This window comes from Arvicola amphibius, chromosome 1, assembly GCF_903992535.2.
Source record: "Arvicola amphibius chromosome 1, mArvAmp1.2, whole genome shotgun sequence".
Classification (NCBI taxonomy): domain Eukaryota; kingdom Metazoa; phylum Chordata; class Mammalia; order Rodentia; family Cricetidae; genus Arvicola; species Arvicola amphibius.
This window is the reverse complement of record NC_052047.1, coordinates 164,986,537-165,003,850: the sequence shown is the minus strand read 5'-3', so window position 1 is coordinate 165,003,850 and position 17,314 is coordinate 164,986,537. Positions and strand designations below refer to the sequence as shown.

General features: G+C 40.6%; 1 protein-coding gene across 1 annotated transcript in view; it reads right to left on the bottom strand.

Moving 5' to 3' along the window:
- Ptar1 (protein prenyltransferase alpha subunit repeat containing 1) overlaps nt 1–17,255 on the bottom strand; it is a 46,310-nt gene extending 29,055 nt beyond the window's left edge. The window contains exons 1-2 of the mRNA XM_038333865.1: nt 17,125–17,255; nt 7,032–7,201 (exon numbers count right to left, since the gene is read on the bottom strand). Coding sequence (XP_038189793.1) covers nt 7,032–7,201; nt 17,125–17,210 — 256 coding nt within the window. The 5' untranslated portion in view covers nt 17,211–17,255. The remainder of the gene's footprint in view (nt 1–7,031; nt 7,202–17,124) is intronic.
- Nucleotides 17,256–17,314: the final 59 nt, after the last annotated feature.

Here is a 17,314-nt window from a genome sequence, read left to right as displayed (position 1 = left end):
TGGTGGTAAATGTACCTCCGCCATATTGAAAGACCAAGAGAGGTGGAGCCAGCAACCAGGGCTGCGGCAACCATACTGCTTACCATCTTAAAACGCTCCTTGTCAGAAAAGGATTTTTGATACACAGTAGAACAAATTCAAACATAAAAGACCTCTAAACAAGACACAATGCTTAAAAATGTACATAAGCTTAGGAGAGAGAGGAAAAAGAGTAAAGACAGTTATAAAAAGAATTGAAGTCTTTAAAAAGACTACAAAGAATATAAAATACAGATTAAAGCAGTAAAAGCCATAGATTAAAGGAGTAAGGAAACATAAGCCACATAAAGATGGAAAATATGCAGAGCATCTGGATTATGCATATTTTTGTGTTTTCTTTGAATTTTTTGACTGCAGAGAGACATTTGTTTCTGGGGGCTGCTAAGTTAAATCAACATAAAGGTATCTTAACTTCAAAATTTGAGTCTAAGGATATGTTGCTTTAGAAAAGAGGTTCTACTTTTGTGTACACAGAAGTTGAGAACCTGTGAATTCCTTCCAGGCTAATGTGGTTTGAAGAAACAACATCTCCCTGAAAGGTCTCCATAAATCCTAAAAATACTTCACCCAATGAACAGCATGAAGCAGTTTAGAGAAAACTATGCCCAAATTCCCAAAATGATTGTCTATAAATGTTTGTTTTCATTTAAAGGCAGATATGAACACTTGGCATTGATATGGATATTGATCTATTAATGTAAATTTAAGGTCAGTTTTGCTACATTGTATATGTATTTCTGCTCTTGTTTAAGGTATCGTGTTTGTGCAGCTCACTTAAAACTGCAATATATAGTTAAGAAATACAGATTAATAGTCATCTGTAATAACTAAACCTTTAATTATATTAGTTAGATTTTCTAAATATATAGAGATATATTTCAGTTAGATAGATAATCTTCAGCATCCCAAAGACCTACAGAATATGGCATTTAAAAGGTTCTAAGAACTTAGGCTTATCTCAATAATGAGACATCTCTGCTTCTGGCAGCACCAGTTACTTCAAGAGGATGATGGGCATCGAAGAGGCTCCTTATGAAGTTTGCTAGCCTTCTGGGCAAGAAACTCCTCTTGCCTGGACTGCTTGATGGTATTCTACATGAAATGAACATGGAAGACCCACAGAAATGACAGCTGAACTTGCCTAAAGGTGAGACAGTCCTTCAGAGTTCCAGTTTCATGAATGAAACTGCTGGGCATTCTGCAGGACACAGAAGAAAGCAACTGATGAACTTTGTCATTACAAGGCAGAACAGATCTTCAAATTTTCTGCTTCATGGAAAAAATCTGCTGAATACAATGGACCTATAGGCTTAAGATGGATGCCCCAATGTTACAGAAGAATTTTAGTTGACTGTCCAAGAAGTGAGATGTCTCTGTCAATTCGAGAACTTTGGAAGTTGCTTACAATGCACTTCCTATTTACTTAGGTAATATTATATCCTTATGGGGTCTTTGGTGGAGTTGAAGACTAGATAGTTATAATTATAGTTTTCCTTAGTTATGCTAAAGGATAAATTAGATATAAAATTTTAGACTCACAAAGATAGAATAGATGATAGTGTTTTCCTTAATTTGCCAAATACAAATAGATTAAATATTGTAACTGTAATTCTTGATTGACACCTGTTTTATGTAATTTTACTATGTTAAAGTTAAAAATTTCCCTTTTTTTTTAGACAGAACAGGGGAGATGATGTAGGATTCCCCTCTGTATGCTATGAATGTTTTAATACCATTGGTTAATAAAGAAGTTGCTTTAGCCTATGGCAGGACAGAATATAGCCAGGCTGAAAGAGATATAGAGGGAGAGAGTAGGTGGAGTCAAGGAGATGACTTGTAGCTGCCGAAGGAGGACACCAGAACTTTACCATTGGTAAGCCACAGCCTTGTGGTGATACACAGATTAATAGAAATGGGTTAATTTAAGATGTAAGAGTTAGTTAATAAGAAGCCTGAGCTAACAGACCAAAGTGTTATAATTAATATAGTTTCTGTGATTATTCGGGTCTGGGCAGCAGGGAAACGAAAGAGCAGTCTCCTTCCACATTGTGCTTTAGGGTTTTCTCATTATAAATGAGGTTCACAATAGAACTACTCACAGAAGTGTTAAATGATTAAAAGCATGAACTGTCAGGTTATCTGACATACGGTGAACATTAAATTCTGAATGTTAATTTTCATTATGAAGTTTGCACATCCTAGTCAGTTCTACAAGCACTAAGAATGGACACCTAGTAGGAAGTAAAGGAATCTAGGCAGAGCAGTGACCACTGTGCGGAGGGATACCTAGCAGCATATAAGAATTTTGGGATTTAAGACACTAGCAGCCTGGACAGCTGTCATTAAACCGGGTTTTCTCCTCTTCTCAAACTGCTCATCTTTCCTGATTCAGAAGTCAAGCTCTAGGCCAAGAAGTGAGGAGGGGTGTGGTATAATGTAAGAAGCAGGAATGGGCCAACCAAGACAAAGTAACTAGGCTACAAATGCAAGAATCAGATCCACAAGAAAATCTTGAGGTCTCAGTCAGCACTTCGTTTTAGGAAGAAGAAAGGAAGAAAGAGATTAAGTAATTTAACCTCAGACTGCTGATGCTCTGGCTTTTCAGGTCTGTCTTCCAGCAAAGCAGATGCTAGCACACTTTTGGCAAAGGCTTCGTCCTATACAGGAAAGATGAACCAAGCTCTAAAGATAAACATGTGTCAGTAACAGTTGACTGTAATGATTTCACTCTCTAAATGTCACCGACTACAGACCATTTCCTCTATGGCCTTCCCCAGAAGCCATGAGCTACTGAATGTCCTGCAGACTCTTGGAATCAAAGAGGTCTCTCTTGAGATACAAATAGTAAATACATGCTTAGTATACACATTCCAATGTATGACTAATCTATCACCATCTCACAGGCAGAAAATTAATCTGGGTATATCATACACAGGGAAGTAGCTAAATTCCAACTAGAACAAGAAAAGTACATACAGACTCTACCAGAGTCGGGTTCAACTTTCCTAGCTGGACTCTATTCTAGTCATAGTCCAGGTTTAACAACTCTTCTGACAGAGAATGGTTTCTGTGCATCTAAAACTAAATAAATTCAAGATAATAAACTACTTTCCTTCCAAAATATATTCAATAGCATATAAGGAATAGCTTAAGTTAAAGCTATTTAAAGAGTACACAGACCCTGAATGGTGGACTAAGCTAAGAATTCCTGCTAATCGGACAAGGAACACTTTGACACTTGAAAGTACTGAGTAAGAGCCATAATCCCACAATCTAGCAGGAAAAATGTTTAAGTAACAAACTACAGTATACTATGGTGAGTGAGCACTATGAAAGTCACCCAAACAAAGGACTCCCACAGAATGCAGAGATCTGCTGCTTCCTGAAACAGCTAGAAAGGCCTCCTGGGGGATGAGTGTGGAATCAGTCTGCTAACACTGGCAACCAGGCTGATGACCACAACACAAAGGCAAAATAAGGGAGTATCAGGCAATGAAGTCTGAGAACAGAATGGTGTAGATTGTGGCTGGAATAAAGATTAAATACTACAAATACAAATGGTTATAGGAGTCAAATGAGTGTCACAAATGCAGCAAAACAATGATCACTTGCAGGTGACACTATTCTCAGTGTCTGATGAGCATGAAGAGGTTACAGGAGCCAGCAGTCCTGCCCAGTTAAGAAAACTGTAGACTACTGTTGCTAGGTAGAAACTTAAGACTGAGGCCAACTGATTTTTCAAATAAGGACAGAAATTCAAAACTCTATCCTGCTTTTAAACACTTATACAACTAGTTAAGGACAGGTTTTGAAACATATAAGCCAAATGAAATGGAACTGTAGATAAATATCAGTCTAGGGGCCAGGAACCTGCAATCTGATGCCAAATATGGAGTGGCTGTAACACTGGCAATCAGGCTTTAGAACAGAACAGATGGTTAAAGGCCTTGAATACCACCTAAAGAATTTCAATATTGAATTGGCTCTGAGAGAATCATGAAATAAGATATGAGCAGATAGATATATTTCAGAAAAGTGCTTCTCAAAAGGCTTTTATATATGTATATGCATGTATATGTAGTAATAATATATGCATGTATGTGTAATAATAAAAAGAGACCATCAAACTTGAGCAGGGGGTATAATGCAATTAGAAGAAGATAATATAAGAGGGGTTGGAGGGAGGAAAGAAAGATGCAAGTGATATAATTGTATTTTAAATTTAAAGAAAATTTTTGAGAGGGAAAAAAATGGGATGTAGGAAGGTGCTGTTTGAAGTGACAGGTTAGTGGCATGAAGGACATGAATTACAGAAGAGCCTGCAATGGGATCAACCAGCATTTGCCCAGCTGAGAAATAGAAGTCTTGCCAGAAGAAGAAACAAGGAAGAAAAAAATGCAGAAGGGTACACTTAAGTATATATAATGCTTTGGATAGAGCTCTGCCCTTTCAGGGCTTTTAATGCTATTTTGCTGGGTAATTTCATGTCCTTTTGACACAAGCTAGAGTTATTTGGGAAGAGGGAATCTCAGTTGGGGAAAACGCTTCCCTAAGAGTTGCCTGTGGGAAAATCTGTAGTGAACTTCGCTAAAATGTAATTAACATAGGAGGAACCTGTTCACTGTGGGCAGTGCCATCTCTAGGCAGGTGGTCCCAGGGTATATAAGAAAGCATGCTATTAATATGAGGGAATGTGCCTAGTCTTATTGCAACATGATACGCCAGGTTTGGCTGCTATCCTGGGAGGCCTAGGCCTGCCCTTTCTGAGTGGAAACAGTGGCAGAGGAGCTGATCTGGGGGAGAGGGGAGCTGGGAGGAAGGGACTGGGGGGAGGAGGGAGGGAAACTGGTTGGGATGTAAAATATAAGAGAATAAAATGAAGGAAGGAAGGAAGGAAGAAAAAAAGCAAGTAGGTTGAGCAAGCCACGGAGAGCGAGCCAGTGAACAGTATTCCTCTATGGGCTCTGTTTCAGCTTCTGCTTCCAGGTTCCTGCTTTGACTTCCTTTGAAGATGAGTTAGGACTCTATTGCAGGGTTCTGGCCAAATCAATTAGACACTGAAACACTTCTCTAAATTATCAGCTTTCTACCTTTGGCTCTTTGTATACACATAGTTGTTTCTAGAAAATAAAAGTTTCAAAAAAATGGCATTTTCCTAAAAAGTTTGAATTTACCTTTCCTTAGAAAGATTCAGCTGCATCCTAAACGTTTTAGTTCATAAATTTGGCACAATATTTTGACATTGGCATTTTCTGGCATCAAAGCACAATTTACTTCTTTTACTGACAATATGACAATATGACCTGAGCGGTCTGTGATGCTGCACTGAACTATGCTCCCTTTCCTGCCCAAGCCTTAGATTACTATGTCCTATGGGGCTATAAAGATGGAAGTCATGTGAAAAAGATGGCATAGTCTGCAGTACGGTGCCCACAAGAACCTGAAATGCACAGAAGACTCCATGGCCACAAGACAAAGGTTGGTTGAGCACAGGTACACAAATGGGAAAAGTACAATGCTATGAGACAACTTAGACTTGGTCTTTAAACTCCTACTGTGTCTTCTCTCTGACACAGTTGTTGTGCCCCACCAGAATGGCCGAGTCACACTTCTGTACGCCAGGATAAAAACAATACAGCTTCATCTGGCTAAATGTAACTTGCTGGAGTCCTATGGCTCTCTGAAGCCCATGCCATGGTGACAGAACAAAAAAGAAGGTCTAACAAAAGCCAAATCCCCTTACATTTGTTTGAAGCGTGTGTCCTAGACTCAGGTCATGCCATTAACATCACACCAAATTTAGACAGCACTTGTGAACTAGAAACACATATCAGAGGACCAATCAAATGAAACAAGTCACAGGGAAAACAGAAAACACTTCTCTTAAGCTCAGACTATGACATGGTCCACATAGGAAAAGGTACTATTGACCTATTTGGACAGTCTTTTAAGGACAATACTGAGAAAAACTCAGGGAAATCCGGCGTGATACAGCTGGTGACACACGTCTCCTAAAGAGGCTTTCTGACACTAAACTTGAAATTTATTAGCTAAAGGAAATGTGCTATTCACCTTTTCTGCCCATGGTCCTCAGAGCAGCTTCTGGTAAGAGCAGCTCCTTGGTAATGACTACTGAGCTGCTGACTGGAATGGTCTAGAAAGTAAGGTCTGCTGAAAACCACCTTCCAGGCAGGTGCACTGGCCCTTCTGCGGATGTTGCTGCACGAGGGGAGGAAAGGGCTTTACAAAAGCAGAAGAGAACATGATCTTAGGTGAGCACTGCCCAGAAATGAGAGCCAAAGTGAGTCTGAAAGGCTAAGGAGAATTTGTGCAGCCAGAGCTGGACTGGAAGAAACGCTGGCTTGGCTAAAGAGCCCAGGTGGGACGGCTGTTAAGGACCACCAGTACTCTAAAGAGTTGCCGCAGGGCAACGGGGGAAGCAAAGGCCAAGGCTTTCCTTCCTTTCTGAGTTTTCATTTTCTCATTTTGGCACTAAGATCCAGAAGGCCTGATTGCAACTGGGATTCAGTGAAACAGCAGAGAGCCACAGATGGGCTCACACTCAGCTACCAGGAGCAGCTGTCTCCTTCGAACTGCCACAGAAAAACGTTCCGATCTCCACAAAATGCTAAGGTAAGGGGTCAGAAATCAAGTAGTTATAGGAACTAGAAAACTCTTTGGTGATGCTCAAACTTTTTTAAAAATTTTAATTAAAGGATGCCATCCTTAAATAAAATCTTATAAATGACCTCAGGATACTAACACATAAATCTGCTGTGGCTGCAGCAGGTTGCTTGAATCCTGCCTGAGACACTTCCATTTTAATCATTGTGGTTACAAACAGAAACACTAATAATCAAGGCTAAGCTTCTCATTTGACAGAGGCTGAACACCTACTCAGGCAGTGCAGAGGAGAGCAAAAACCAGAGTCCAGGAATGGCAAACCCCAGGCCAGGGCTCCTCCCAGAGGAGGAAGACAGGCTCATACTCACCATCTTTGTTCAGCCATTGCTTTCTTGTTCTGTACAAAAGGAGCTTGTTGTGGACATATGGTAACAAGAACTTGACACACCAGCTCTCCACACCAAGTTTGTTCTCGACCAGGACTATGGGACTCCGGTTATATCTTGCTTCAGGACATGGGATCAGGCCAATTTCATCTCTAAATATGTAAAATATAAAAAGAAACAAGATAATACTGACTTTTACATTTTTTTATAATTTCTCAAGGTATTTTAAAAACCCCATACATTTCTTTTTAAGAATATAATTATGAGGGTGGTGGCGGCACACCTTTAATCCTAGTACTCCCGAGGCACAGGCAGGTGGATCTCTGTGAGTTCAAGACCAGCCTGATCTACAGAGTGAGATCCAGGGCAGTCAGAGCTGTTACACGGAGATACCCTGTCTCAAAACAATAACAACAACAACAAAAATAACAAAAAATTATAAGTTTAATTTTAGGTGGGTGTGGTAGTGCACATGCCTCTAATCCCAGCACTAGGGAGCAGTGGCAGAGACAGGTGTATTTCTGGGAGTTCAAGGCTGGCCTGGTCTACAAAGCAAGTTCCAGGACAGCTAGGACTACACAGAGAAAACCTGTTTTGGGGGTAGGGATAATAACTAAGCTCATATACTGGAACTGTGGCAACAAAAAATAATTTTTTAAAATGTAGTTTGTTGATAACAGCAGAAGTATAGAGAAAACAGTACACTGCAAGCCTCCTTACAGGTAGGGGTCAAAGTTCAGCTTGTATTTAGATGGTAATCTGAAAACACCTTTCAGCATTGTAGAGCACATACTGCTACCCGACCCTGCAGTTACACTACCCTAGGCACTACATTGCAGCTAGACAGGAAACAATCCATCGTTTAAGGTCATGATGCAGGCAAAGAAAGCACATCTCAGCAGCGTGGTAACCGCTGAGTAATGATGCAGGTCTGCACATACTCATCTACCTGCCAAGAATATGGGGACTAAGCAAAATGCACACAATGAAAAAGCCGTTTATATAATTTCTTTAAAATATGTATTAGAAGCCGGGCGGTGGTGGCGCACGCCTTTAATCCCAGCACTCGGGAGGAAGAGGCAGGCGGATCTCTGAGTTCGAGGCCAGCCTGGTCTACAGAGCTAGTTCCAGGCTTTAGAAACTACAGGGAAACCCTGTCTCGAAAAAACCAAAAAAAAAAAAAAAAAAAAAAAAAATGTATTAGATACATTAAATTTTCCTTGGAAAGACATCAAGAATTTTTCTTGAGAAACGAAGGTAATAAATGAGGAAGAATTTTATTTTTATAGAATTATTTTGCTTTAAGAATGCAAATCAATGTGTTTATATTTGCCTGCTATAATAATATGTGGAACAGAAGCAAATTATTAATAAATGTAAGTTTGTCTATGAAATTTTTGGTTCAACTTTCCTCTCTATATTGCTGAATTTTTTTAAAAAAACATCCTTATTATAAAAATATCAAAATGCAAAATATATTTCAGAATATAGTCAGTCAATCCACCTTAACTTGAAAATCTGCACTAAAAACAGAGACTTGATTAATAAGCACCTTCTGATCTTGGCTCTAATAATAATAGAGAGCTGGAAAGAAGGCTCTGCAAGTAGAATGCCTGAATTAGAGGCCTGAGGATGAGCTAGTATCCCCAGCACCCATGTACAGCAAGCTGTGGCCACACTTGACTGAAATCCCAGTGCTGTTGGGGACAAAGACAGGAGAATAGCCAGAAATTCCGGCTAGTGATACTAGCCAAAAATAAAGTGATAGGTTCAGTGAGAGACCTTTTTTCACAAGAATAAGCTGAAAAATGACAGATCTGAATAACAAATGTTCTTATCTGGCTTCTATGTTTTCTATGTTCCCACATCCAAAAACACATGTGAGTACCACATACACCACACACACACACACACACACACACACACACACACGCACAGAGAGAGAGAGAGAGAGAGAAAGAGAGAGAGAGAGAGAGAGAGAGAGAGAGAGAGAGAGAGAGATTTTTTAGAAGTTATCTTTAAAATTTGCTTATTCATTTTGTAAAAAAGACTGCATGTGATGGTACCCCAGGGAGTAGAAGATACCAGATCCCCTAGAGCTAGAGTACAGGTGGTTGTGAGCCATTGGATATGACATGAATGTTGGTAACTGAAATGTCTTTTGAAAGAGCAGCAAACGTGTGTGACCACTGAATCATCTTTCTAGTCCCACATCTCTTCTTCACAAAAAAAAAAAAAAAAAAGAAGAAGAACAGGGCTGAAGATGCAGCTCAATAGGTAGAGTGTTGCAAGGAGAGTGGGGGCCCTGTTTTTGGTCCCAACCGCTCAGCTAGCTTACACCTGAAATAACCACACAGAAATTGCATTAATTAAATCACTGCCTGGCCCATTATCTCTAGCCTCTTATTGGCTAACTCTCACATCTTGATTTAACCCACGTAGCAGTGGCTTACCCGGAAAGATTCAGCATGTCTGACCTGGTGGCTCCATGGAAGCTCTCTCACTCTGCTTTCTTCCAGCATTCAGTTCTGTCTTCTCTGCCTACCTAAGTTCTGCCCTAACAAACCAAGCAGTTTCTTTATTGATTAACCAATGAAAGCAACATATAAACAGAAGGACCTCCTACACCAGTAGAGTGCTTGCACAACATTCTCGAAGCCCTGGATTTGACCCCAAGTACCACCTCAATATGCCCCAAAGGCACACACCTGCAATCTCCATACTTGAAAGGCAGAAGCAGGGATGGCATGGGAAGCAGAAGCAGATAGTTAAATCTCTGAGTTCGAGGCCAGCCTGGTCTATGAGTTCCAGGATAGCCAGAGCTACACAGAGAAACCCTGTCTGGGGAGAAGGGGGTGGGGTGTAAAAGTAACCTAACTGGAAGTTCAAAATCATACTGGGTTATATATCAAGTGGGAACTACATGAGATGGATGCTGTCTCCCTTCCCCTGCCAATATAAACTGAAAAAATAAACAAAAAGTTGATCTTCAGAATTTATGTGTGACAGTGCCTTTTAAGTCCTTGGAATTCTTTTGGCAAGAAGACAGAGGTCTCATAGATATAAAAATGGGACAAGCCTGTTTAATCACAGATTGTAAGAAAGTCCTCTTCTGTTAAAAACATATATTTAAAACAGACCCACCCAGATGAGCCTCTCCACTGGACAGCTCAGAGGCAGCCCAGTCACCACAAGTTAGAAACATACATCTAAAATAGACCTGCCCAGAAGAGCCTCTCCACTGGCCAGCTCAGAGGCAGCCCAGTCTCTCCTGACCACTTTGTTAGTGACTCAGGGATCTGTCAATAAACAAGGCACTCAAATTCCTTGCAAAGTAATCACAGCTCCAGAAGACTCTGGGGTCTACAAACACCATGCTCAGGTAGATTCAGAGGTCTCTGTTAATACAGATGCACTACACTAGTGCCATCACCATAGAAAAACAATTCAGAGTATACTGCATACTTTTAGTTTCTGATAACGTAAAAATGAATAAACCAAGTACCACAGATTTCTAAGAATTTCTCTGTGGCATGTCCACATCTACTACAATAAAAGGTTACCACTTGGTTCTTCCTGTAGTGCAAAGGAGGCTCTGTGGGGAAAATCCTGAGAGAGCACCTCAAGTCAATACTCAAGTTTTCAAAGCATGCCTTTGCATCTGCCCTTAGTCCTCAGAACCCAAACCCATCTACAGCACTGTAAGCACAACTAGCCATGCCCAATCACTGGGTTAATATATGAACCTCTGATGTTTCCTGGTGCTTATATTTGTGCTATAAGAAGTTGAACACTTTAGGAAATAACCTAAGAACAGAAAAATAACTCATTAAATCCCAGCACTTGAGAGGCAGAGGCAGGAGGATCAAGACCAGCCTGGTCTACATAGTACATTCCAGGCCAGCCAGGGCTACACAGTGAGATCCTGTCTCAAACAAACAAACAAAAAAATGAATAACCTAAAATTAGCAAAACCAAATGAAAAAGCCAACCCCTCAATTTACTCAAGAGATTGTGTTCTCTGAGATCTAATAACTACTTGTAACACTTCAAGGAATTCTAGGAGCTAAAAACATAAATGTTACATTAGCAAGAATAAAAGAATCCCAGCTTCTGGATATACAGTTTGGGAGGATTTTTAAACTCACAATGTTAAAAACAAGTTTTGCTCACTATAGTTGTACTAGATATAAAATGTCCAAGTACTAATTTAGTGCCTAAATTATAGGACAAAGTCATCTATAAAACACACACACACACACACACACACACACACACACACACACACACCCCACTACTGTGGCAGGCTACCCTTCCTAGAAACTTTCAAAAAACAAAGGGCCTTGGGGACAGCAGTGCTCAGTAACTGCATTTGAATGAATGGTCATCCTTGCTCCTCATTGACATTTACACAGCTTTCAAAGGTCATTCCAGGAGAATATCACCTCTGCTCTTTGTAATACACTGTACCGAGAACAGCACAGGTCATCTAACATGCAACTTTAGCCTTAGCAGACCTCATTCTCCCCATTAGAAAATGGGTAGACTCTATTTCATCTCTAGTAAAGAAAATGGGCCAGAGTGTACTCAGCTTTCAAACTGTATACAGTGAAACTTGACACCTATTTCCATGTAAAGAGAATGAAAGAGTCATAAGGATGTAAACCTTTGAAGAAAAATGAATGAAAAGAGACAGTAGTGTAGAGACAAAGCCTTGATAACAGCCCCTGACTAATTAGTCTCCCTCCTACCACCAATGGCCAGTGTGGTGTGTTAGGTCATTTGCCTCTGGACCGCTCATCTGAAATATAGACATATAATATCTTCTTGTTTGTTATGAAAACCAAAGGTGAAGAATGTGGCAAACTATGAAGTGCTAGGCATAGATAAAGGTTATCAATTCATTTAACAGCCTGAGGTTGTCAATGTCAAGCTTCCTGGTTAGCGGGCAATAGAAGGCTGAGGAGAAAAAAAAATTTTTTTTTTCCTTGAAGAGTATTTTATTTCCTCTTTTGAGAAGAACTCATTAGCATACAGATATTTTCATGGCCTCTGTATCGACTACTTCTGTCCCAGTCTATGCCTCCTAGTAGTTTTAGGGGACACTCTACCCACCTTTGGCAGCTGCTTAGAAAATGCAGACTCTTTTTTTTTTATTTAAAAAATTTCATCTCCTCCCCTCTTCCTCCTCCTTCCCTCCTCTACCCTCCCTCCATACCCTCCCTCCCTCGCTTTTCAGGCCAAGGAGCCATTGGGGTTCCCTACTCTATGTTAAGACCAAGGTCCTCCCAACTCCCCCCAGGTCCAGGAAGGTGATCAAGGAGAAAAATTTAATCCTTTGTCAAGTTATTTGACCCTAAGATACAGTGTTTTGTTACTTCTAAAAAATTACAGCATTTTCTTTAGAGATATGTGGTCCATAAGCTTCAGAACAGAATGTTTCAATTTAGGTTTCTGTATCTATTCCTTTAGATTACTGTCTAATTTTTTCAGGCAATTTAGAATTCTAATCATTTTTAAATGAGAGGAGGAAGCTCATTCTTCTTGCATCTCTCCTTTTATCAGATGAGGTCCACTGAGCTTCATGGGATTACAGGAAGTCGGCATTACTAGCAGCTATCTTAAGAATCAGGGTCTCCATCTTAAATTACAATTTCATACCCAAAATGTAGAAAACTCAGGAAAAATAAAACTAAAAGCCTGAATCTGCTAATAATGCTTGAGTATATGTCTTTTTGCCCTTGTCAAGTATTTTTAAAAAAGGGAAATCACATGGTACATAGCCTTTTGACAAAACTTAGACGTTAACATTTAAGATTTCCTACATAATTGATATTTTAAATGCTTACAGATAACTATAAGCGTCAGATAATTTCCAATTATTCCTCTTGAAAATGCCTTTATGAGGGGCTCCTGAGTCTTTCACTACCACAAAACTCCTTTCCCCATAATTTTAAGTTTCTAGTCCTGTATTTAACCATTTGCTCAGGTAAATATTCTGTGCATGATCAAATTAAGGGGTTTTTGAAGAAACTGAGGTCAGGAGCAGCAAGTTTTAATCTTCTCAAACAGGCACAACAAGGCTCACTGTAGGTGCTGTGACGGACTACTCCACGGGCAACATGGGATGGATCAGCACCTTCACTGCAGGGGTTTGGGGTCTCACTTCACAGTGGACAGCCAATGGAGTCCAGGGTTCCCATTACATGGATGTCAACGTGCAGCAGTTTCTCTTGTCTGTAAGCTGCAGAAACAACAACTGTCATCTACAGCTTACTTTTCTGCTTCTAAGCAGGATGCATTTTCCCCAATACTAAACATGAACGCTGTACAGTGTCATAACTGAATAGAAAATGGCCCAGATTCAGAAATCTTATAAACATCTTTAATGAATAGCTATTTTTGTTTTATATGCTGAAATTCTTTCTAAAATCACCAAAAGAAAAATACCCACAGAAATTGACACTTGCATATTAATAATTAAAACTTGACTGATATTGAAGATATTTCAGAGCTCTAATAGGCTTCCTCACTAATTTTTAAAGATTACTTTTTGTACTACTTAAACTATTACTGACATTATTTAGGAGACAGGAACTGACATTTATTGTTTATTGCATGCCACATTCTGTGTTTATGTAATAATTTACAGTAAAAAAGAAATCTTTGCCTCATTTTATAGGTAAGAGAGTCTTATCTAAGTATATCAAATTAGCAAATGACAAGGTTCAAATCCAGGCCTCAAATTCTAAACAAAATTTTTTTAAAAAAACTACACTATGATTTAAATGTGTAAAAAACATGTATAAGACCATTATATTCTGTGGTTTCATATTCTTCCACCTGTAGGCAACTTTAAACTGTGTTTCAGTATTACTCCCTGACCTAACAGTTTTCTGTGGGGCCTCCCTACTGATGAGATGGGCATCCTTCCTTGTGTCTCTATCTGAGAAAACTATCTTGACCTTGTAATCCAAATAAAGTCTCCCGGGTATCATTGTTCATAATACCACTCCTACCCTTTCTGTCTCCTTTTATAAGTGTGTGTTGACTGGTCTGAATTCCATTAAGGAATCCTTTCTCAACTGTGCACTAATCTATATGCTCAGCTCCCGGTACAGTTATCCCCAGACTAGCATTTTGCCAGTCAAATGGGAGTGTTCTTTTCTATACACATGAATGCAACACTTAGGCCAGACGGTCAAGGACTTCTATAACCCATTCCTGTAGAATCTTTTCAATCACACCTTGCTGCTTTTGATCAATGTATTGCTCCCAGTTTCTTCTGATACATTAAGTCCTACCTAGACTTTGATGTTTGCGTTAAAAGCTGCCTCCCCTAGGACACACCCAGTCTCTCTTCTCTTCCAAAACACATCTTCACTAAGAACTATAGTGTAGAGTTAATTTACTGTTCATGTAGGTTAGGTCTTAGGTCTCCACTAAGACCACACTACACAACATAGTACTCACTTATTATGAGTATAATTATGCTTTAACTCAAAAATTCAGTTCTCATTCACATTAAGTACACTCCAAGTGTTCCACAGCTACACATGGTCAATAAAGCAGATGCACAGCTCAGTCGCACCAGAAATTTGGCTTCAGTGCAAACTATATTTGTACTTCTTGTCTCATACCGTGAATACGGTACCTACTGCTCCTCAAATCAACGTAGATATTCAATAAAACAAATCAATTTGCTGAATAAGAGACTATTAACCTGATGGCCTGATTAGGCTGTACAGTAGATAGCTGCCTTTCACATTAAGGCACAGTCTATACCTCATGGTAATAAATATTTCTGGGTCAAACCACTAATTGCAGGGAACCCAATAGGATTCCCAGTCTCCTACGAAACAATATCTGTATTGTGTTTTCCACTTTGCAAAGTGTTCTGGCAAGAAGTGGAGGGACCGAGGTTAACTCCAGTGCTTTGAATTCTCATTAGCCCTACAAACCAAGAAGACACGGAGCCAGGGGAAAACCAATCCATACCTGATAGAAACATCATTCTTAGTTCTTATTGAACCTTTGGCTGCTTCAGGTAGATATTTCTACAGAAACAAAGTCAATATATTCAAGCAAGTAGATGTTAATAAATGAACAATCTATCTCACACTGGAGAAAAAGGGAAAATAAAAGGCAAATAATGAAAAACTTTTGTAAATACTGTTACTAAATGCTAACTTAAAGACAGACATCGGTTATTTAAAAACTAGACAAACAGCTTTTCTGAGTCTAAAAAGGCCAGACTGAGCAAAGACATACCGGCACTTCTGAAAGGTCCAACATACAAGACATTTTAAAAGATGATAGCTAGAAGACACTTCTACTGTAGGGAATGTGTACTGAAAATGCTATATAATGAACTGAGCTATTTAAATGTTCACAGTTTACATAACTCATTATTTCAGGTGCCCAACTTAGTTTAAACTTTCTTATCTCAAATGACCCAAATATTTACAAATAATGATAAGTTTTGATAGAGTATATATTAATGAGACTGCAGAGTAAAAATATGAAGAAGGGGCCCTTTAAGAGTTATGGTAAATGTGATCCAGAAAAACAGACACTTGATCCATATGGCACCGAGTCAATCTGCCTAACCCATTAGCCTAATCTTAGTTTTGCCAAATATAATTTTAGTCTACGTCGAAGATGAGAAATCAAAGTGATTACTATATTGGACCTCTAACCTTTGCTATAATTTCATTTGGAAGAAAAGAAAAAAATGAAAAATAAACCTTTCATTTGCCCAACTTTTTTTTTAAGGATGTCTCTTCGCACTGTGGCTGGAATTCTCAAAAAGGGCCTCAAAGACTGACACACAAGACTTCAAAGCATTCTTTAAAAGGCCCAGTAGCCACTATGGCTACTGCCAGGAAATCACTCCAAACATTCATTCTGAAACAAGTCAACAGTCAAAAGAGGAAAGGAAGAAGACTTAGGAGCGGTCAGAGCTGGCAGGTATGTTTTTGAGGCCAGCAGTCTTTTGTCTTTAGTGAAGTACAGTTTTAAGCCCCTAATTGCCACAAGGGAGCAGGCCATCCGAGGACGGCTAAATTCTTTATGAACACTACCTTGGAGGAAAAAGGACAATTTGTTAAAATGTAGGTTTGGCCTTTCATTTAGTCGGAAAAGCGAAGGAGGCCGAAGTGTTTAAAAATAATCCATGTGCTCTAGTTAAAAAAGATAAAGAATATTAAAAATAAATTGTAGACTCAAAGAAAAAAATAATACAAAACTAGACTCCCATGTTTGTTTTCCCAGGAGAGAGGGGAAGGGGAAATGGGCTACACTCTTGCTTCTTTCTGATTCTTCTGTCTACTGATGTGGGTAACTGTTTCGTAGTTTTCTTCTCATTCGTTGAGGGTAGAGTGCTATAAAGAAAATCTTCAGAGTGTCTTCCTAGAGAATAACAAGTAAACGGAAAGGGAGGAGATATATGTCAGTCCTTCAGTGAACTTAGAGAGGGCAAGAGTTCTGGGTAAGAATGCCAAAAGATGCTCGTCTGTAACTTCCGACGCGCTTCTGATAAAAAGTATCCAGTTTGCAACAGCTTTAGGAGAGATCCACCCAGGTCACCTTCAAAAATTGTTACATCCGACTAGCTTTGCAATTTTGTGACAAGTGAGGGGAAAAGTCCAAAGCAGCCCCCAGTCAACTTTAGTAACCTGAAAGGGGGTTGCGGGGAGTCTGATGGGGTGGGTGACCCTCTACAGTCTCGCAGGGGATGCCACCGAGAGCCGCCTGCGAGGCACAGAGACCCACAGCGGTGGCCCGCGGAGCAAGCGCGCCCAGGCGGAGGGCGGCCGGGAGAAGAGTTGTCACAACTCCCAGGACGCGCCCGGCAGGGCAGGAAACTCCACGCTCCGACGTGGCTCTCGGAGGTCGCTTCCCAACACCGGCCCGCCACGCGTCCTGGTAACGGCCAGCTGGCCCGGCGCGACAGTCCCAGCCGCGCTCCGCCTGTCGGAAGCGCGCGTGGGGCCCGAGCGGCAGCCGCGAGTGGACTAGAGCGCGGCACCGGCCCGCCCCCGACGACCCCGGCGGCGCAGGACGCGCGACTCACATGTGCGGGTTCCTGCGGAAAGCGTTGGTGATGTCCTTCACCACCCTCTGCACCAGCACCGCCACCTCCTCGCTCGTCTCGGCCATGTTGGCGGCCGCCGCGATCCGGCGCGCCTCCGGGAGAGCCCAGCCGCCGGCGGGAGTTCCGCGGGGGCGCGCGCGCGCCGGTTTAGGCGCGTCCTCGCCGAGGC